Raw genomic sequence first — 22318 nt, forward strand, 5'->3', positions numbered from 1 at the left:
TACCCTTGATCACTTTTATTTCCTCTGCCCTACCAAGTATGCTGTTTGGTCTCATGTCTTCTCCAAGTACATCAATCCCAACATCCGTGCACCTTCGGTCAATCTCCTACGTCAAGTCCTCCTCCTTCGGGTTGTTATCCCTCGTGTTTCTCTCCTCCATTTTCCTTCCTTAAGTACCTTCCAAATCTTTGCATGCACTGCTCTAGCCCTCTGGCAATCTCACTGGCAATCTGTTTTTTCTGAAAACCCATTCCTCTCCAAAACTATAACCAAGGCGGTTTTCCGCTTAGCAAATAAGCTGCAAGATGAATCCCGCCTTGATTATGAACCGTAAATTCTCTCCTCCGCTTTCCTTTCCAGTGCCTCTCTCACTACTCATGATGTTCTCTCCATTTCAAGTATCTATCAAGCTCTCTTAACTCTTATTCTTTTCTCAATTTCTTCTACCATAGGCTCATTTCCCTTTCCTTAGTCTAGTTCTTATAATACCACAGTCTTTTCTTCCACTCTTTTGACGTCTAAAGGACTTAAAATAAAATTGGAGCAAGTCTCCCTTACAAAAAAAAATAATACAGGCAGCCCAACGGATCTAGTCAATTACTGCCTAATTATCCAGATCACTACTTCCATAAAAACGCTCGAAACATGCATCAAGAAGCTTCTCCAAGGCCAAGTATTGTCCTTAAACACTACTCAAGATGGCTTTAGAGAATGTAAAAGTGCCCTTGACTATGCCCTTTGTCTTTCAAAGATTTGTAATTCACTTCCCCACAGAAATACTCAAAGTTACATTCTCTCTACTTTATTGGAATATCCAATGAACCTCTGTGCATTTGTTTTTATCCCAAAATTACATCTATGTAACATTCTGTCGCAAAAAATCTACTCCTTCCAACATCCAACCAGATGTTGCCATTTCTTCTCTGGTTACAAACTCAAGCCCAGACACACCATTAGACTAACGCTCTCCTCTCTATTTCTTTTTTGCCGCTGTTCTCTTAGATTTTTTTAGCTTAATATAGCCATTCTTATGAATTGATCAAGTCCGAGTAGTCAAAGACCATATTGGGCCATGTGTTTAAAACAACCTTTTCTATAAATTAATAAATTAATAAACTTTAAATATGGATTTGACAAAATTAATATCAATGCGCAAGTATGCTATTTGCGTCAACAGAAAAAAATTCTTGGAAAATAATTATTTCTAGATTAAAAAAGCACACTCTCACCACAGCGTAAGAGATTGTATTTTTCTTTCATATTTGAGTAGAGGTTTAGTCAAAAAAATTTCATTTCTGCATTCAATGAAAGATTTCTTCAATCGCTTATGCTGTAATGTCATCAATTTCAAAGAATTAAATTAAATTAAATTTTAAAAATTTAGTCAAAAATGCTCAAAAAACTAACAAAAAAATTTTTTTTTTTTACAAAAATCCATTACGCTAAGGTGCAAATTAATTTCGAAAATCCAAAACACATACATTTCTTCTATTATTCTACTCATCCATGCTCATCCATGCTCATCCATGCTCATCCATGCTCATCCATGATATTTCTTGCTGATTTATCAATGTCAAAATAAGAGCGAGAAAATTAAGGTCAAACAAAGAGTGCGTTTAACTGATTCAACAAAAGACTCGCATTTTAATAGATAATTGCTTGCATTAGGGTTCACCATGACCTGCAAAGATCTTTATTCCATACAGAACTTTAGATATTAGAATCATTCCATATATTTTATTGATTAATACTGTACAAGTATCTGCATTAGATGAGCCAATCCATATTTAACCAACTCAGTGTGGTTGACAGGTTGATATCTAAGATTTTTTATTCATTTCAAGACATTCTATCAATAAGACAATGGCTGTATAATTAGACGTAAATCATTTATTGTCAGATATTTGTCTATTGAAGTAATTGTATTGAACCATACAAATAGAATAGTAGTTTTTGAGCTGGATGCATCTTGACTATAGATAAAGCAAGTAATTGGATTAAAACTGTGGATATATGGTGATATATAGTCATTTGAACCAGATTTAATGCATCATAAAATTTTCCAATACTTTGACACTTTTATGAGCAAACGCTACCTTTTTTTTGTTTAGGTGAAGCAAGTGTTTTTTCTATCAAGGCATTCTATCCAAAAAAGCTACTTGATAATACATACCTTATTCATGCAACAAAGACTTTAGGCAAATAAACGCTTTAGCAGTAAAAAAGATGACAATTCATACAAATCTCACTCTTTTTTCCAGACATATAAAGGCATTATAAAGTCTATTTATACATGTATAAATACTTCGGTACCTACAAAAAATGTTTGATGATATACACGGTGCCTTTGTCGTCGATTTGGACAAAAAAGCGAAGTATGTTATGGACCACTTTGTTTAACTTTAAAATTTATTAAGGTGTCCAAATATCTGAAAAGTATCTTAAAAGGTATTGGCAAGATTAATTGTTTAATAATTTTAAATTTTATTTCAACCCATTCGATCCATTTAGTGACTTTTTTTCACAGTGTATAGTTTATTCATCAAAGATGTTTTATCAGTAGATTGCATTTACACTAATAAATTGTTTATCAGATAAAGAAACCTGCAATCTATCAAATGCATGTAAATCAAAACTTTAAGATGTTCAATAAAACTCTTTGCTGTAATTACCACTTGACATAGTCCGCTTTCTGCATTGAAGACTATGACCTTTTTTCATGCTCTATGATTTATATTAAGAAAAATTAAAAGCGTGCATTAAAACACCAAAAGTGGGTTAGCAACTCGTCTCAACCGCTAGCTGGAAGCCTTCTAAATACAAGTAAACGATTCTTTACCGAAGCTTACGTAGACTCAAAAGATTCTCACCGGAATAGGGGCGTTTTCAGCTAGCAAATCAATCAATTTGTTTTTTTTTTCTTAAACGTCAATTTTCATAGGTTTGACTGTACCTGATCCAAACAAACATCAAAAGCAGTCCCAAGCCAAATGTGTGGAAGTTGGGGGTTTTTTTTCTTTTTTTGTCTACGATTTTCAAATAGAATAATATGGATAGTTCAGAGACACCAATAACAGTGAGCGAAGTTCCTCCTAGCAAAGCTTCAAGTTCAATATCTCGCACAACGCGAACACAGGACCAAGTATCAAGTTCAGGAGGTAATTGTGTTTCTTCAATATGTTTCTAATATATATATATATTTTTGGTTGCTGAAGAATTAGGCTCAAGCTCTTTGGTGAGGCATAAAGAAATAAACAAATAGACATGAATTAACAAACTACAATTAGATTACACGCAACAGTTCAATTAGTTCAATTCGAAGCAACCGTTCTTTTATCGAAAATTGGATACTGAAGACAAACACGAGTCAGCGTTCGCTAGAGTCCTCGGTTGAATCCCAAGGCGATGGACCACCACTGCCGCCCTGGGCGTCTCCTCATCCTATTAAGCCTCAAAAAGCAGAACATTCAAAGATATTGAATGAAAAACTTTTGTTCGATATTGAGGAAGACAAAGATGATGATAAATCACCACTCAGCAACTCTCCCCTTTTAGTAGATGAATACTCGATCATGAACAATTTGATTGAAGAAGAAGAAAAGGCCACTACTTATACCACTGCCAGCACTTCTTTTTCTCCTGGCAAGAATGAAGAAGATGAGGAATGGCTTTATCAACCTCATGTAGCACCTGTTTTCGAAGAAGAGCAAGATGATGATAATTTCTCTCATGATACGGCCCCATTCAACTCTGATTATGAGTCGTCTCACCCAATAGCTTCTTACAACCAGTCTTTTGATGACACACATCCTATTTCGTCCCTTTCGTTTGATTCAAATGATGCGGTAGATGCTCTAGTAGAAATTGAATCTGTTTCTACTCATTTTAACGATGCATCAGACGATTTACCAGAGATTCCTTCTCATGATACCGATACACAACCTAATTCTCCTCCTTTAGACAGCCAAAATGCTTTACCTGAGCTATTTTATAGCCGGCCTGTTTCTTTTCATAGTGCCCATGACGATAAGGCTTCTGTTGAAGCTACACAAGATTCTTTTGACGAATTAGATGAACTGACTGCAGAAGAACTATTAGAGATCGAAAAAATTGCTGCTCATACTGAAACTATTTTACAACAAAAAAGAAAGGCCTCTATTCATACTGAACCGCTTGAAGAGAAACAAGGTAAACAATACTTCAAAATAAAAGAAATTTTAATGTGATTTAAAGGAAATACACAACAAAGAAGACCAAGATTAGGTTTATCAAAAAAGGCAAAGTAATACCATTGTATTAGACTAGAACTGTACATATACCCCCTTTTGTTCTCCGTTCATTCGGTCTGGATATTTATCTTTCTACACATGTATTCGTGTCACTACATTTTCTAACAATAAAGCGGCTATTAGTTTAGCATAATCATACCGCGATAATAGAAGGAAAAAGAAGTTATTTTTTTTATTAGTCGAATCATAGTCAACATGATAGAATGTTTAAAGTATACAAGATGCCCAAAAAGGAAGCATGACAAATAAAATATACCTATCAAAGTATATATTTTAAAGTATAAATTATATGCAATATAGAACACATTTAGTCCATTTGAACCAAAGACATTTGTTTTAGTAAAGTTGTGTATTGTTCTAATGAAGATTGATATTGTCTAGGACAGACAGTTAGTTTTCTCTTTATATGTATATCGGTAGACTTACAGTAAAGATTATTGGGCATAAAATCATTATGTTGTAAAAGACATTGGTTTCCATGTTGTTTGTCATCAACTGAATCATATGAGTATGACAAAAAATCTTACTTTTAAAATGAAAAAAAAATACGTACAATAGGAAGGAGAAAGTTGATATTCAATATCGTCTTCATTACTACTACTGGTATTATCTTCATCATCACTTCTAGAGCTTAAATAATCTTGCTTTGACAAATCTTCAACACTTGTATATGGAGTTGTTTTGGGAGTCACAGTCAAAAGATGAGGAGTGTGCCAATCATAATTTGTACCTGGTTCAGAATACACAGCAGGCACTGAAACTTGAGCGTTTTCTTGTTGTTGTTGAAGTAACTGAACCAGCAGTTTTTTGTTTTCTCTTTGGAGATGGAGGATTTGATAGCGATATTTGTCTTCTCTTGAGATACTTTGTTTGACCCAATCAAGAGCTTTTTCAACAATCTGACTTTTAGAAGGTCTTCGGTAGTTCATAAGATTAGGCAATGCTTGAGCAAGTGATTGAAACTTAGCATTTAAATTCTCACGGCGTGCTCTTTCAATAGCATTGTGTTCTGCACGACGTTCAGCTGGGCTTTGAGGTCTATGATAAACAAAGCTAAACATCTTTTCATTTCTATAGAATGTCTTACTTTTTGATGTTGATGTTTTCTTTTGCCATGTCATGATCAATTGGTTGGATGAGATTGCTTCCCTGAGACAAGTCTGTTAAATTTGCATTGGTAAATGGGAAAGGGTCGTAATTGGCTAATGAATATCCAGGCTTTGCAAAATGAGTCATCGGAGCCTGAGTATGACTATATAGGTTTTTTTGAATAGGGTACATGAAAGAAATAAGAAGTAAAGAAAAGAAAAGAATATCTGTTTATATACCTTTTTTTTTTATTTGTGTAAACCAAGATAAATTTTCTAGATGCATATCAGTTGGCGGCAAATTGTATTTTTTCTTCTTTAAACTTCTAAAATATTAATTGTGTGTGCCCTTATGTTGTGATACTTGTTGTCATTTTATCAACTTTGTCAACCTTCCCACGTAATCGCCTTTTTCACTAATAAAGTAGAAATAAGAAAGATGGCGAAATTAAAAAAAAAGAAACAAGACGAAGCCAAATGATGACTGTGTCAAATGAAACCTTTTGTTGAATCGCCTTAAAAGGAACGCACAGACGCACAATGTGTTCTTTTTTTAACAATGTCGCACATGAATATCATGCCGTTCATTTATCCAATAGGTCGTTTTACTAGTATTATAGTTACCCTGTTTCAAAATAAAATTAGTAAACTGCTTAGTCCCGTTTCGGTAGTTGCCTAAGAAAACCAAGGGTAGGGTAAGAGATAAAGGATAATATTTGAAGTTTACCTGGTTACAATAACTAATTTATTCAGGTACCATTTTCTTTTTTATGAGCGGAAATACACATGTATTGTCGAAAGATCACAATGACGGCATTGGTTGTAGCCAAAAACAAAAGACAGCTTGACTTTTTAATTGACATCTCGTTATGTTATCACTTGAGATTTTTTTTTTAAAGAAGTGACGAGTCATTTGCATTTGTGTATAAAATGGGTGTGACAAATCGTTCAATCCAATTGTTCATTTTTATCAGTAACGAACTTTATTAGAAAGCATTTCACTGAGATATAAAATACACTTAAACACATTTACAGACAAATACTCATTTTTCTTTTCTTATTTCTTTTCGCTTAGACTATACAATCAAATATTGAAGTAAAAGTGTTTAGCAAATTCATAGAGATCGGGTGAAACATGCTTCAATCCTATAATGGTAATTATAGTGGTGTTCAATCAGCTTTTTATTTTATTTATTTCGGCCAAGACGATGAATACAAGATAACAAAAGAAAAACAAATAGTTGCCTAGGTGCATTCAAAGCTAAGAAATCATTTGTATGTACTACTTTATAGGAACAGTTTACCACATGTCACTCTCGGCTTACTCGGACGCCATGAAAGGCATCGCGTCCTTTTTTCTCTCTTTTTTTTTTTTATATATATATCATACACTATGAGCTTTTTTTTTCTACTTTAAAACATAGGTATTGACTTTTGTATTTTTCAATTTTAATTGTTGAAGGATTTGACATGAAAATGATTTGCATGAGATAATTTGTGTTCAATTCTAACACATAAATTAAGTTACACTTTGTAGAATGGTTGCACTCAATGTCTCAAAAAACCAAAAAAGATATATTTTAATATTGTGGAGACGATTTAGACCCCCTGATCCCTGTTGTTCGATCACACCTTTGGAGGTTCAAAATATATTGTTTATTGAATAGACTAGAGACAGAAAGAAAAAAGGGGAATATGAAGAACAATAAATAATACATTAACAAGGTGTGACACTGATAGGTGTGATGGGCAAAATTGGCTTATTAGAATCTGCGATTTCTCCACTAGCCCCCTCTGCCAAGGCTGGCACTGCGCTAATGAATTTGTCATTGGTCAGTCTACGGCCTAACTGCCCTTTAGGTCTAAAGGTATCCACTGCACCCACATCAACTAATAAAATATATGTAAGGCGGTTTGTCTATATTGTTATTTCCTTTACCTTTGTATAGCTTTTCTTCACAAGAAAATGCTTTTGGCTTCAACTCAATGATAGTATGAAGTGGAATAGGTGCATACGGCAGTTCTTCATGACTTAGTCCCATAAAGTAAGCATACATACAACGAATCGTTGCTTGATGAGAAATAATCAAGATATTTTCATGGCTTTCCAACTCCATGATAACAGGCTCTAGTCTTAACACCAAGTCTCTGTAACTCTATGTGATCTGTTTTAATATTTTCTCTTAATCGCGATTTATCAATTACCTCTCCACCTCGGTAGCGGTAGTTAAACTTGTCTTCGTCACGTCTGGCAAAGTCGTCGGGATATTTAGCCTAATACAGAGAAAGAGAGAGAGGAAAAAAAACACGTTAGACCAAATTTGGGTTATGAAATGGATTTAGCGCTCTTACCGCAATTTCATCGTATGTCATACCGTCACAGACACCTGTATCAAGCTCATCAAGAGCTTTCCACTGTTTCTTGGGGAACGGAAGATGTCTCGCTGTTTGGATAGTACGAGTCATGGAAGAAGTCCAGACGGTCAATGGGCGATCACCGATATTCTCTCTTACTAATTCTGGTAATTTCAATGCATATTGTTCCCCTCTAGGTGACAGCCCTGCATCTCCACCAATTCTATCTTCCAAATTAAACAGTGACTCACCGTGCTATGAAACGCGTTAAATACTCTCTCTCTCTCTCTCTCTCTCTCCTCTAATTCTTTCCTTTTTATCACTTACTCTACTAAACCAAATTCGTTTTGGGCGCGTGTGTAAATTCATTAGGTAATACACAATTCTGCTTTCCAAATACCCGCGAATCATGTTGATGATATATTGGCTGCCAACATTAATTAGTTTGATCCAAGTCAATTTTTTTTCTGTTATTGTTTCATAAGTTGCTTCGTAGTGACGAATACGTTTAATAAAGTCTTCTGTGGCTTCTTCAGGATCACGCTCGCAGTAGTCAGGAGAAGATAATTTGACGTCCTTGATATTAGACATAACAACATTTTCGTCTTCACAGATAGATTCAATAAATAAGACTTGAATATCGCGTGATGTCAACTCTTGGTTGATCCAGGCTCTTGCTTTCTTGGATGAATTGGTAGCATCCAAAATACCTACTGTACCATCTTCCTTGTCAAACCAGCGTATCATGTCATTTAGGGCCATGGAAGCTGCTTCATGCCTTATTTTCATTGCTTCATCATTTTTAGGATCAAAAAATGTGTGTGGTAAATTGAGGCCTGCTAGTTTTCTACGGTAGTTGCTTACAGTAAATATTTGAGTCTTGATGCCTAACCAAGTTAAATAACGACTGACTATATACAAGAAAAAAAAATAAGCTCATTGTATATATATTTGTACATGCTTACCTTTGCAGGAAATGTATGTCTTTCCGCGTGCTGGTAAGCCCACCATCTATAATAATGCAGTTGCTTAGAAACAGTCTATACATGTGTTATTATTATTTACCACACAGGCAATACGCAGATCTATTTTATATAAGTGTTAGTTAAATCAACATGTATCTATACACTTCTTTACTTGCTGAACTACTCATATTGGTTTATAACAAAAAAGAAAAAGAAAGAACGAAAAAAAATGGAGATTAATATTTCCCCAATGATAAAATCTAACTTGGGAAACTCCGATTTTTTCCTTGAAGAAATGCGTATGAATCACCAATGAAACTACCTTTTTTATATCTTTTGGCAAGTCCATTTCAGCTGGATAAACTATGATATCATATACCCTATTCTGTTCCAGCAAGAAACAAGAGTCTTCAGGAACAACAAGTAAATAGTATTCTATTCTCTCTTTCTATTTGTAAGCTTGTACACCTTTTACTAAAATCAAAGTGTCACACTCTATTTTTAAAGATCATTGCAAAATAAAGGACTTAAATCTTATTGAGATATTTTTTAGAAGCTAGCCTTTCAAAAGCAATATGTTTACGTAAAAATGATCATTATTTATGGAGTGGAGTCTCTCTAAAATTCTAATGTATTTAACAAGTTCTTCTTACCGACAAAATGCTATCTGATCACTAGTTTTAAGTTACACATTCAGCCCCGAAATAAGCGTACATGGTCTTGGTGAAAGCAAACATTGATAAAGAAGAAATTAGCTTTCTGAATGTTTTCCATTCATGTCGCGTACTTTGGCTATTCCAAAACACATTTATCCTTGTTCTTATCCATCTGGATATCTAAAAGCCCACCAATTGGTGTTGGACGAGCTATCAAAAGATCATCTGAGAAAGTTACTAATATGCGGGAAATCACTGAAAAGTTTACTTTGCATTTCTTAAAAGCATGTTCTCGTGTGAGCCAATGAAAATAAGAGGTTTATTCTATATAGGTTTGCATGGGTGTACATTTTTATGTAGGTTACATAAAGTGCTTTTTTTTTATAAATGATGACTGATACAGCCTTTCCATATCAACTTGCCGTGTTTTAGAAAATCACTTGTCGCTTTAGTGCACATTATTGAAGGTTTACTCATATTTTTGACATTGTTGAATAAAAGTATATGAAGGTTATACAAGTGTGTATATCTGCCACCTTATTCCCCTGAATTGAGACCTATAGAGCAACTCTGGTCGGTTGTTACGAGCAAAGTCAAGATACACCAAATCCTTCATGAAGAAATTCTGCAAAATCTTGCCATTGAAGCTTGCAGTCAAATCCCTCAAAGCCATTTTTATGGCTTTGTTAAACACTCTCATATGCGCTTGGAAAGTTGCTTAAATAAAAGCTCTTTTATTACTCAAGATAGTTTTATAACCTTCATATACTTTTATTCAACAATGTCAAAAATATGAGTAAACCTTCAATAATGTGCACTAAAGCGACAAGTGATTTTCTAAAACACGGCAAGTTGATATGGAAAGACTGTATAGTGATACGCATAGTACACTTTGCTTACTAATGTAATCTTCGAATCAAAATGCAGCGTTGATTCAAGGTGAGTCATACAAGCCACCTTGGATCTTAAAATTCGGTAACTTTTTTTTCATTAGTTACACTCTTCTTTATTAGATATACACTATTTACAATGCCTGGTCTTTATATGCTTGACTATGGAGCTGGTAACGTTCGCAGCTTAGTCAATGCTATCAACCATTTGGGTTTCCAAATTACTTTTGTGAAAGACCCTTCTGATATTGCCCTTGCCGATGTAAATATTAATTAGATACGACTACGCAAGCCATACTTATACTCTCTCTTTTTTCTTGATAGAAACTTATTTTTCCCGGTGTAGGTGATTTTGGATTTGCTATGCGTGCCTTGCGCTCAAAGGGCTATGCTGAACCATTAAAGGCCTATATTCAATCTGGCAAGCCTTTTATGGGTATCTGTGTTGGTATGCAGTCTCTCTTTGAAGGCTCTGACGAAAGTGAAGAGCTTGGTTTGGGTGTTATTCCCGGAAAAGTATCCAAGTTTGACAATGCCGACAAAGCTGTACCTCACATGGGCTGGAACCACGCTCAACTTGCCAAGTCTCAACAAAGCAACGATAACGGACAATCTGTTAACTACAACATTGACGAAGAAAAAGTATACTACTTTGTTCACTCTTATGCTGCACGCTATACTGAAGCAAACAAAGATTGGGCTTTGTCTACTACACAATACGGCAACGAAATGTTCATTTCTTCTGTTCAAAAAGGCAATGTTTTTGCTACCCAGTTCCACCCTGAAAAAAGTGGTTACGCTGGTCTCAACACAATCAAATCATTTTTGACAGGCACAGGCATTGTGGACGAAAAGACAGTTATTTACAAGACACCTACCATGAAAGAAGCCGACACACTCACCAAGAGAATCATTGCTTGTTTAGATGTACGTGCTAATGATCAAGGTGATTTGGTTGTCACAAAGGGCGATCAATACGATGTACGTGAAGCCAGTGGCAGTAACGATGTGCGTAACCTCGGTAAGCCAGTCGAATTGGCCAAGCGCTACTTTGAAGAAGGCGCTGATGAAATCACATTCTTAAACATCACAAGTTTCCGTAATTGTCCTTTGGGTGATACACCTATGCTTGAAGTATTGAAGCGTACTTCAGAAACAGTGTTTGTTCCCTTGACTATTGGTGGTGGTATTCGTGATGTGACTGACCCCGATGGCACTGTCCATCCTGCTTTTGAAGTTGCTGGTGAATACTTCCGCTCTGGTGCTGACAAGGTTTCTATTGGTAGTGATGCTGTTTACTGTGCTGAGGCTTTTATTGCTAGTGGTGGCAAGAAGACTGGTCTTACTGCCATTGAAACAATCGCTGAAGCCTATGGTTCTCAAGCTGTTGTTATTTCTGTTGATCCTCGTCGTGTGTACGTCAAGGATCCTCAAGATACCACTCACCACACAGTCAAGAACTCTCAGCCTGGACCCAATGGTGAAGAATACTGTTGGTATCAATGTACTGTAAAGGGAGGTCGTGAAGGACGTGATTTAGATGTCATCCAATTGGTCACTGCTTGTGAACAATTGGGTGCTGGTGAAATCTTATTAAATTGTATGGATCGTGATGGCACCAATTCGGGTTTTGAACACGAATTAATTAATGCTGTGCGCAATGCTGTTTCTATTCCTGTCATTGCCTCAAGTGGCGCTGGTTGTGTTGAACATTTTGTGGATGTGTTTGAAAAGACAGACGTTGAAGCTGCTTTAGCTGCAGGCATTTTCCACCGCCAAGAAGTACCTCTTCAGTCTGTTAAAGAGTTTGTAAAGAAAGCTGGTGTTCCTGTTAGACCTATTGATACTACCACTTTGTAAATAAACCATTGTAATCATGATCTCTCTCTCTTTTTTATGAACACGCCTTTATCTATGCGTTCATTAATTGAATTAAAATGTTCTTTCAAGCAGCAGGGGCGATTTTGAATTCATTATGATTAAAGCAAATGTAGGCAGGAGAAAAGTGAGGGGCAGAAGGAGACAAACAGCAGGGCATTTTCTATTTTGAGTCACTAACCAAGTGCATCTCTTTTGTGTAACTTTAAAGTCACCACGTTTTGTTTAAGGTTCTTGTTTTTTTTTCTCTCTCTTTATTTTCTTTCTTTTTTCCTTTCCTTTCCTTCCCTTTCCTTTCCTTTGCCTATTATATTTATAGAAAGAACCTTAAATCATGTCAAAACTATTAAAAAGTCCGTCTGGGACTGATCTCAAACAAAAGAGGCCCATCTCTTTTGCTGGTATGACTGCCAACCAAGTCAAGTTAGAGCTGACAGCCCAACTGAACAACAAGGAAAAGGTGCTTGAAAAAGCAAGCACCAGTCCAATCAGCAAAAACGCGCTTACGAAACAAACAGATAGGATAAGAAAAGAAATCTTGTCTCTGGATCAATATAAACATGAAGATCCATTGCCTACAGATATTCGATCTAAATTAGAAAACTTGGCAAATGAGTTTCAGGATATGAAAGGAATGAAGGTAAATTGATTTATAAAGAGATGAGTTACTGATTGGATTAGTCTGCTGGTGTAGACGATGCGATACCAAGAGGACCCTCTGCTAGTTTTTCTCCTTTACTACCTCCTCCACCAACAAATTCGTCACCAACGAAACGCACAAAGACTGTAAATGGAAACAGACGAAACCCAGATATTGAATTTGCAACCGAGATTGGACAGGGATTGTTGATTGAGGTGCGTAAGCTTCAGACGGCTTTACAAGAAAAAGAAGAGATCATCAAACAACTTGAGATGTCGCAGGCAGATACTGAACGATCACAGGAATCAGCCGAACGATATCTGAAGCAAAGAGAGGAAACTGAAGGTACACAAAATGGAAGACACATTGCTTTAAAAGGAAAACACTAATTTCTGTGTTTCATCTAGAGAGACTCAAAGAAGAGAATTGGAACCTTGAAGTGACAAACCAAGAATTGCGTGCTAGCCTGCTTGAAACAAATCAAGCATTAGCCAAGCATAACACTGAATATAGTAAGCTGGCTAAGCAGCTCAAGAGTCAATCTGAGCAAATCGATATCATGAAAGCGCAAGAAGAAAAATCTGCCTCTGTCATTGAAGCCATGAAGGCACGTCATGAACAGGAAACATACCAAATCAGAAAACATGCAGCTACAGCTCAACGTGAAAACTCTCAGATTCAAAAACAAATGGAGGCACTAAATACTGAATTGAAGATTTGCAAAGCTAAATTAGCTATCAAAATGGCTACTATCAATCGAGTAGAAGAAACACATGCTCAAGATACAGCGAATGATGCTAATAAAGACCAAGATACTGAATCAGATCAAGCGAATGCTAATACTCCTGTTCTTACTGCCTCAACTTCCCAATCCAACCGAACCCAAGTGCTGGAGGCTGAAACATTAAAGCAATCCTTGGCTCATGCACATAGAATCATCTCTAACCTTAGAAGCTCATTGCACAAGGAGAAACTAGAAAAGTTTGAAGTCAAGAAGATGTTGTCTGACAGTCAAGAGAACATTGAACAAATGCGTAAGGAAATGGTCAGTTGGAATAACAATGCTCTTGCTATGGGTGGTAATCAAAACCGATCTAAGTCGGGTGGTAAGCGTAAGGCTACTGCTGCTAAAAAGAAAAGAGGTGGCGTGGGCAGACAACCAAGAGGCCTTGTTGCCAATGACTCAGATGCAGAACTCAAATCAAGTAGCGCAAATGAAGAAACAGAAGATGAAGAGCTTAGTAACGAAGAAACCCATGACGAGGATAGTGTGGATGAAGATGCCCTTGATCCCGAATTTGCCTTTGTGCCTAGTGGAAACACACTCGGTAGCTTCATGGAGTTCAACAATGCACCCTTTGGTTCTAGTAGCATGAAGCCTTTGTCTTCTGAATTGGAGGCTGACAACAAGGTCCAAGTGATTGACATTGGTGTCAATACAGAACCTATTGAGTTATCAGCTATTTCGAAACAAGACAACACTACACGTTTTGACTCCTTTGTGGCACAAACAGAGAATCAGGAGATTTTGCCTGAAAACAGTGCTATAAACCAAAGGACGGCTACTTCCGGCTTGAAGGCTAACGATACCTTTGTCCAAGAACAAATCAGTCAAGCTTTAGTCAAGGAAAGACGTGCCATTTTTGAGCGTGCAGAACCTATTCTTTCTGCTGAACAAATCAAGGTGATTTTACCCACCCAAAACATGCAAGATACCCAAGATACCATCCATACGACTGAAAAGGAATTCACACATGCGATGATTCCCAAGTCCGATGTTGACAAGCTCATCCAAGAGGCTATAGACAGCATGCTGCCCAAGTCAGAAGCAGAGGCCATGGTCACCAAAGCCACCGAGGAAACACGTTCGATTGTGGAGAAAGAATTGAGCGAGCAAATGATTCTCAGAACGCAATTCGACGCCATGTTACATGAGGCCACGCAAAAGACACGTGCTGAGCTCAAGGAGGCTGAAGAGCAAATGCTGCGTGACATGGTGACAAAAGCCAATGCAGAGAGCATGGTGCAGGAAGCTGTTGTATCAACTACTGAGAAGTTGGCAGCCGAATTTGATGATCAAAAGAAAAAGATGCAGGAAGAAACATTGCGTACAATGGTCACCAAGGTCAAGGCTGAGTCTATGGTGCAAGAAGCTACTCAAAAGCTAAGAGCTGAATTCGATCAAGAAAACAAAAAGAGAGAAGAGCAAGAGCGTATCAAACTGAGCAACATTGCTGCTGAAACAAAGGCAAAGGACATGATTTCCAAGCAAGATGCAGAGAAACTAGCACAAAAGGCAGCCTTTGATGAGAGAGACAAAGCGCAAGCTGAAATGAACCAAGCATTAGAAAAGCAAAAAGCAGAATTAGAATCAGCTAAACAAGTCGAACTTGAAAGATTAGAAGCCAATCGAGTAACTGACTTGGAAAGTCAGAAATTGGAAATGCAAACAGTTCAAAAGACCGAGCTCGAGAAATTTGCAATGGAAATGGACGCAATGAAAGAAGCAGAACTCGAAGAACAAAAGAGAGAGTTTGAGATGGCACAAAAGGTAGAGTTAGAGACGCAGCGTCTTGAAATCATGTCCATGATCGAGACTGCTCTAGAAAAACAAAAGGTAGATATTGAAGCCACAATGCAAGCTGAACTTGACAAGCAAAAGAATGAAATTGAAGCTGCCAAATTGTCTGAATTGCAAAAGCAAAAGGCCGAAATTGAACAAGCTAAGGATAACGAATTGGAAAAGCAAAAGATCGAGTTAGAAGCGATCAGAATGAGAGAATTAGAACAAAAGGTGGCTGAAATGGAGACAACGAAAAAGACAGAGATTGAAGCATTGTCTAAACGCATCGAATCTTACAAGAAGGAGCAAGAAGAAAACAATCAACGCATGAAGAACATGTTAACCAAAGAAAGTGTTGATGTGCTTGTCAAACGTGCTGTTGCTGGAGTTCAAGAGGCTGCAGAAAAGAGTCAAGCTGAGGCTTTAGCTGGTATGATCTCAAGAGAATATGCTAAGCGTATGGTAGAAGATGAAGTTGCCAAAGCATTAGAGGCCGAAAGAAAAGAAGTAGCACAAAGAGAAGCTGCCGAATCCATGGAGATGATTTCTAAAGCTGAAGCCGAAGCATTGGCTAAGGTAGCTGCTGCTGATGCTATTGTCAAAGAACGTCAAGCCGCTGCTGTCCGTGAGTCAGAATTAGTGACAAAGGAAGAAGTGAAGGTGATGACCGAAACTGCCATTCGCGAAGCTTTAGAGAAAGAGCGTAATGAAGCAGCAGCAGTTTTAGCCAAGGAAAGAAAGGCATTGAAAGAAAAAGAAGAACAAACGATTACCAAGGAACAAGCTGAACAAAACACCAAGGAAGCAGTCAAGCAAGCCCTATTAGATTACCAAAAGAAGATGTCTAAAGAACCACCAAAGACAACGCTCTCCAATCTTGCTTCTACGTCTGAAACCCCCAAGCCTACAAGATTCAGCAAGAGTAAAGGTCCTAGTGAATCCGTGGCTCCTGCAAGCAAAGAAGAATTGGCGCCTCCTCCTTCTTCTCTTGAGCGCTCTGTTTCTACCTCTAGATTGAACCTTCCTTCTGTCAATGTGACTCCTGCTCCTTCAGTATCTACCCCAACAAACACAGGTCGCAAATTAAGACTCTCTAGCTCTGTTTCTTCTTTAAGAATAGGATCAAGCAAGAAAGATAGTCAAAAGAACGCTAGACCTAGTACTGATAGTACCCATTCTTTTGGCAGTTTCCGTATCTTGGATAGCTCAAAATACCAATCCCATCGCCTCCAATCCAAATCATCTATTAGTCTTCGAGAGCTTTCCAATAAGCAACATTCTACTACTTCTGTTTCTACCATGTCTTCAGGTGAAGATCAAACTCCTAATAGCAGTCAGATCCATGCTCCTATGAATTCTGATGAGACCTTCTCTGGATTCCCTAGTGCTGGAGGTACTGATATGTATGTCATTTCTGCTATCACACAAACCATGATTGGTGAATGGATGTCCAAGCACACGCGTCGTTATGTTGGTGGTGGCATTTCTGAAAAGAAGCATCAAAGATACTTTTGGGTTCACCCCTACACCAAGATTCTTTACTGGAGCCCAGAAAAGCCAGGAGCTGAAGGAAATCAAGTTAAGACAAAGAGTGGTAAGTGATAACAACCAACATGCTTGTCTTTATTGACCTCCATTTTAGCATACATTGAATCACTCTCTGTTATACCTAGTCACGACAATTCTGGTGCTTCTCCTGTCAGCTTATTGATCCATACACCTAAGAGAGACCTCAAGATTACAGCAACCTCATTAGAAAGACATGATTTATGGTTTAAGGTGAAGATGATTATATTAAAACTCTTTTTTCTAAATCTGTTATTTAGTCACTATCCTACTTGCTTGGCAGATCAAAAGAAAGTAGCTATCCATTAGCAGAAGAACCTAGTCGGTTGACAAGTGACAGTAGTAGTACAATTGAGAATGCAGGACATCAACAAGGTACTATTCATTCCAAGGCCTCTGATGCTCAGATGGACATTGAAGTGACTCAATATGATTCAGATGACTCTGAAGACTTGGTCAATATTAGACAATGCTGTGATGGCAAGCATGATCTATCGACTCTGTCTCGCGATGGTAGTCACCATCATCATCTTTAACTTTTACATCTATATATTTACTTAATAAAGCTGTAAAATGGAATGATGTGTTCTCATTGAGAGAATACGCGTTTCATTTGTTTATAAATTTGAAAGTCAAGTTTTATAGGCTCAACCTTTGAAACGGGTTTAGTTGCAGGTCTCAAAAATAATCGTCATATTGACCTTATTTCTAGAACAATTTCAAAAAAAAGTAGCTCAATAGCACTATAGACATGTAAAGTAGCCTTTTTGTATCATGAACAAAAAAGATCTTTGTTGTATATCATAGCTTACTATGTCATACTCTCTACTTGAACCTATTTTTTTTTAAAAAAGTGATGTCTACACCCCCTCCCTCCCCACTCTGAGCAAATTAATTTATTCATTTTATCCCCAGCTAACAGTGCATTTAGTACTTTTTTCTTTCTCTTCTTTTATAAAAGAAACTGGTAAATGGAATCATACACAAAGTTTGCCACCAACAAAACTAATACTTGTGTCTTTTAAGATACACTATGTCTGTTTCTAGTTCAGTGGCTGACGTAGATGCTTGGATTGCACAACTCCAAGATTGCAAACAACTTTCAGAAAGCGATATCAAGAAACTTTGTGATAAAGTAACTTCATCTAGATCAACAAGAACAAGTTCTTAACTTATTTCCCTTAGGCGCGTGAAATTCTTTTAGAAGAATCCAATGTACAGCCTGTTCGCTGTCCAGTCACTGTGTGTGGTAAATTATTGAACATACGCGTATACAGTGTATATTTACTTTCTTTTTTTTTAGGTGATATTCACGGTCAATTTCATGATTTACAAGAACTGTTCAGAATTGGTGGTAACTCGCCTGATACCAACTATCTATTTATGGGTGATTATGTTGATCGTGGTTATTATTCAGTAGAGACTGTGACCTTATTAGTCACTCTAAAGGTCAGATATAAAGATCGTATCACTATTCTTCGAGGTAACCATGAATCTCGTCAAATCACACAAGTCTATGGTTTTTATGATGAATGCTTAAGAAAATATGGCAATGCTAATGTCTGGAAGATGTTTACTGATCTGTTTGATTTCTTGCCCTTGACTGCATTGATTGAAGATCAAATCTTTTGTTTACACGGTGGTTTATCGCCTTCGATTGACACACTTGATCAAATTCGATCACTAGATAGAATTCAAGAAGTGCCTCATGAAGGTCCTATGTGTGATTTGCTTTGGTCTGATCCTGATGACAGATGTGGTTGGGGTATTTCTCCCCGTGGTGCAGGCTATACTTTTGGTCAAGATATCTCGGAAACCTTTAATCATAACAATGGCTTAACTTTGGTAGCAAGAGCTCATCAGTTGGTGATGGAGGTAAGTTTATAGTCAAGACTACACGTATTTAATCTCTTTAGGGCTATAATTGGACTCATGATCGTAACACGGTCACTATTTTCAGTGCTCCTAATTACTGTTATCGTTGTGGTAATCAAGCTGCTATTATGGAAATTGATGAACATATGAAATACACATTGTAAGTTTATTTATATTGTCTAACTACTAATGATTGTCTATAGCCTTCAATTTGATCCTGCACCTAGAAAGGGTGAGCCACATGTTACCCGTCGTACTCCCGATTATTTCTTGTAATAATAGCAATAATAATAATAAAAAAAAGAAATCCCTTTGTTGTATATAGTCTTGCTGCATAATTTCATTTCTACCCCCCTACGCAGTGACTGCTCAGAAGTGGGCATAGATGGCGTCTTTTTTGTTTTTTCTTCTTTCAAGTGTTTGATATGCTATCTCATTATATACGTTCAAATAAACTTCTTGTCTCTTCTCAGACAAAAGCAGCACTTGCCCGTCCACGTCCCTCCGTGCACCAGTTTCGAGTGCATACAACCCCTCTTCTTCACCCAACAACTCGTTTACGCACCTATCATGCTGCCCCCCTTGTATTGCAAACACAAACTCGGTCTATCAGCTTATGGTCTGTCTCAAGAGCAGCGCTGAAAACAGTACGTTTTCCTGCTATCGTAGCAGGCACTACATTAACCACAGCGACAGTTGCTACTAATAAACTTCAAGGTAATGAACTCCATCCACGGATCGTATTGACATCGGTTTTAGATATGGCGGATAAGAGCAAGTCTATGGTTCAAGACAGTATAGACGCAGCCAGCTCTTTTTTTCAAAAGGCTCAGTCTACTGTGGAAGGCATGCACATCACAATACCTGAAATCAACTTGCAATTACCAGAAAGTATACGGCAATTGTTGTCTAAACCAGCAGAAGAATCAAAAGTGGTGAGTGACTCTGTTCAAAAGACAGAATCCAACCAACAGAAAACAGAAGGAGAAGGCAATGGCAATAACAATGGCAATGATGAGACAGCAGCAGCAGCAGCAACTGTGGCAGGGTTAGCTGCCTACTTGAACGAAGAAAGTGAAGACGAGAGTGAGGATGAGGATGAAAAGAAGAACAAAAAGAAAAAGAAGAAGCGACATGACTATGGCATCACTGCTCAAGATGAACAACTCATGATGTTGACTAAGAAACTGATTGAAATTCGCAGTATTCTCATGTCGATTGATCATAACGAAACCCTCAAATTACCTAGTATTGTTGTCATCGGGTCACAAAGTTCCGGTAAAAGTTCTGTACTCGAAGCCATCGTAGGACATGAATTCCTTCCCAAGTAAGTTTTTCTGTTTGTGTATATAGATCCACTAACGCTTGATTCCAGAGGCAGCAATATGGTGACACGCAGACCTATTGAATTAACACTAATTCATACACCAAATCAAGAAGAAGAATATGGTGAATTCCCCAACTTGGGTTAGGCAAAATTCATGATTTTAAAAAGATTCAAAAGACATTGGTTGACATGAATTTGGCTGTGTCTGATTCAGAATGTGTGTCTGATAAACCCATTGAACTGCGAGTGTATTCGCCCAATGTGCCTGATTTGACATTGATTGATTTGCCTGGCTATATCCAGATTGCTAACCGCAATCAGCCCGAAACCCTCAAGCACAAAATTGAAGATTTATGTGAAAAGTATATTCGTGGCCCTAATATCATTCTGGCTGTCTGCAGTGCCAATGTCGATTTGGCTAATTCACCTGCTTTAAAAGCGAGCCGAAAATGGGATCCCCTTGGTCTTCGTACGATTGGAGTGATTACCAAGATGGACTTGGTACCACCTCAAGTTGGTGCTGCCATCCTTCGTAACACTGACTACTCTCTTCATTTGGGTTATATTGGCGTTGTTTGTAAAGCGCCCGACAATCTTTCAGAAGAAAACATGACACATGCCCTGATAAAGAACGAAGAAGCCTATTTTAGATCCCATTTGTTGTTCAACCAACGTGATATTCAAGTAGGCACTGCCACATTACGACATAAGCTCATGAACGTCTTGGAGCAAAGTATGGGTAAATCACTCTACAGTATTGTAGATGCTGTTCAGCGCGAATTAGAAGAAGCCAAGTATCAGTTTAAAGTTCAGTACAATGACCGCAGAGTGACAGCTGAATCTTATGTTGCTGAAACAATGGATTGCTTAAAGCATGATTTCAAAGACTTTGCAAATAACTTTGGCAAGCCACAAGTTCGCCATGAAGTACGAAGTATGTTGGAACAAAAAGTATTGGATATTTGTGCAGAACAGTATTGGTGTGACCCTAAGATTGCCGAGTTACCTAAGGCTTCTTCGGAAGATATTTATTGGCTTTACAAGGTTGATTTTGCTGCTGCTGCTCTTACAAAGAGTGGCATAGGCAGAGCCACCACGCAATTGGTGGTTGATGTCTTGATGAGCAATATGGAAAGGCTAGCCAATGCAGAATCTTTTGTCCGTCACCCAGAAACACGCAAACAGATCATGAACTTTGCAAATGAAATCCTTCGAACCAAGTTTGTGGCTACAAGTGATCAAGTCGAAAACACTATTAAACCCTACAAGTTTGAGGTAACATTTATTGATTTCAATCTAAATCCGACATTTATATGTGGCGAGTGTAGGTTGAAGTGACAGACAGTGAATGGAACGAAGGTGTCAAACGCTCTATTGCTTTACTTGAAAAAGAACTTGATATGTGCGATGAAATGGCGAATTCCATCAAGAGTTCTGTTGGTAAAAAGAAACTAAAGAGTGCCGTGAACTATGTCCTAGACTCAGAAAGTCGCCAAGAAAAAACCGAAAGACTCCATGCAACCGAAGAGGAAGAAGAGGAGGAAGAAGTCAAGTCGTTTTATAATCCTAAATTATTAGAAAAAGCAAAAGAAGCCATTTATCTTCGAGATCGAGCCATGATTCTCAAGTATCGAATTGCAGCTTTAAAGAGTAGACAATGCAAGTCTTCCGAGAACAAACAGTACTGCCCTGAGGCATTTTTGAATGTGATTGCTGAAAAGTTGACTTATACGGTAATGCGCATTTTTTTTAATACATCTTGTCTAACCCTATTTTCTATAGGCTGTCATGTTTATCCAAGTCGAGTTATTGAACGAGTTTTTCTTCCAGTTCCCTCGCGAAGTGGATAATAGATTGGTCTACCAAATGGATCGCCGTCAGATTCAACAATTCGCGCGAGAAAATCCGCCAATTCAGAAGCATCTTGATCTACAAGAGCGTAAAACCAAATTAGAAGATGTGATGGATAAACTAAACTACCTTGTTAAAAGACAGGCTGACAGGCAATTTTCCAGATCCTCCTCTAATAACGCCTATTAAAAGCAAACGTGGTGCCAGCCTCTTTTGAATCAATGACAGTTATTACAAACAAAAAATACCCATTTCTTTCCTTCTTGGTCATTTTAACCAATCACTCAACGGAACCATATTTTAAACTTTTTTTTTTTTGTGTTCTTGATAGAACCTTAAAAAAAGAACGATTACATAAAGTACGTATAATAATAC

At 37.5% G+C, this 22318-nt stretch overlaps 8 protein-coding genes across 8 annotated transcripts; 6 read left to right on the forward strand and 2 right to left on the reverse strand.

Annotated features, from left to right (window-relative positions):
* Positions 1-3010: 3010 nt before the first annotated feature.
* B0P05DRAFT_522617 (uncharacterized protein) lies at positions 3011-4431 on the forward strand. Its single transcript, XM_051575992.1, has 4 exons — positions 3011-3158; positions 3216-3235; positions 3288-4188; positions 4234-4431. The coding sequence occupies exons 1-4, from the start codon at positions 3050-3052 to the stop codon at positions 4284-4286; spliced, it is 1083 nt and encodes a 360-aa protein (XP_051439359.1). The 5' UTR covers positions 3011-3049; the 3' UTR covers positions 4287-4431.
* Positions 4432-4646: 215 nt separating this feature from the next.
* B0P05DRAFT_582910 (uncharacterized protein) lies at positions 4647-5525 on the reverse strand (the record flags this gene model as incomplete). Its single annotated transcript, XM_051582208.1, has 4 exons — positions 4647-4666; positions 4716-4784; positions 4843-5327; positions 5377-5525. 4 exons carry the CDS (start codon positions 5523-5525, stop codon positions 4647-4649), a joined length of 723 nt encoding a protein of 240 aa, XP_051439360.1.
* Positions 5526-6729: 1204 nt separating this feature from the next.
* On the reverse strand, positions 6730-8977 carry B0P05DRAFT_522632 (6-phosphofructo-2-kinase-domain-containing protein). The gene is made up of 8 exons (XM_051575993.1): positions 8870-8977; positions 8798-8817; positions 8698-8743; positions 8060-8643; positions 7730-7987; positions 7583-7651; positions 7317-7533; positions 6730-7267 (listed from the first exon to the last, which is right to left on the reverse strand). Exons 1-8 carry the CDS (start codon positions 8883-8885, stop codon positions 7095-7097), a joined length of 1383 nt encoding a protein of 460 aa, XP_051439361.1. The 5' UTR covers positions 8886-8977; the 3' UTR covers positions 6730-7094.
* Positions 8978-10106: 1129 nt separating this feature from the next.
* B0P05DRAFT_522633 (imidazole glycerol phosphate synthase hisHF) lies at positions 10107-12194 on the forward strand. The gene is made up of 3 exons (XM_051575994.1): positions 10107-10292; positions 10348-10505; positions 10568-12194. Exons 2-3 carry the CDS (start codon positions 10383-10385, stop codon positions 12101-12103), a joined length of 1659 nt encoding a protein of 552 aa, XP_051439362.1. The 5' UTR covers positions 10107-10292; positions 10348-10382; the 3' UTR covers positions 12104-12194.
* Positions 12195-12910: 716 nt separating this feature from the next.
* On the forward strand, positions 12911-13386 carry B0P05DRAFT_437956 (uncharacterized protein; the record flags this gene model as incomplete). The annotated part of the gene is made up of 2 exons (XM_051573725.1): positions 12911-13106; positions 13169-13386. Coding segments are annotated over 2 exons (414 nt in total), but the record flags the coding sequence as incomplete, so codon positions are not given.
* Positions 13387-15069: 1683 nt separating this feature from the next.
* B0P05DRAFT_440544 (uncharacterized protein) lies at positions 15070-15594 on the forward strand (the record flags this gene model as incomplete). Its single annotated transcript, XM_051573751.1, has 1 exon — positions 15070-15594. A coding segment is annotated over one exon (525 nt), but the record flags the coding sequence as incomplete, so codon positions are not given.
* A 2329-nt stretch (positions 15595-17923) lies between these two features.
* B0P05DRAFT_582914 (serine/threonine-protein phosphatase PP2A catalytic subunit) lies at positions 17924-19041 on the forward strand (the record flags this gene model as incomplete). The annotated part of the gene is made up of 5 exons (XM_051582209.1): positions 17924-18025; positions 18076-18139; positions 18194-18765; positions 18807-18925; positions 18969-19041. The coding sequence occupies 5 exons, from the start codon at positions 17924-17926 to the stop codon at positions 19039-19041; spliced, it is 930 nt and encodes a 309-aa protein (XP_051439365.1).
* Positions 19042-19613: 572 nt separating this feature from the next.
* On the forward strand, positions 19614-22132 carry B0P05DRAFT_576812 (P-loop containing nucleoside triphosphate hydrolase protein; the record flags this gene model as incomplete). Its single annotated transcript, XM_051581731.1, has 6 exons — positions 19614-20092; positions 20141-20232; positions 20307-21019; positions 21086-21367; positions 21421-21825; positions 21875-22132. The coding sequence occupies 6 exons, from the start codon at positions 19614-19616 to the stop codon at positions 22130-22132; spliced, it is 2229 nt and encodes a 742-aa protein (XP_051439366.1).
* Positions 22133-22318: the final 186 nt, after the last annotated feature.

Source organism: Gilbertella persicaria (assembly GCF_025201335.1).
Source record: "Gilbertella persicaria strain CBS 190.32 chromosome Unknown B0P05scaffold_2, whole genome shotgun sequence".
In the NCBI taxonomy this organism is placed as follows: Eukaryota; Fungi; Mucoromycota; class Mucoromycetes; order Mucorales; family Choanephoraceae; genus Gilbertella; species Gilbertella persicaria.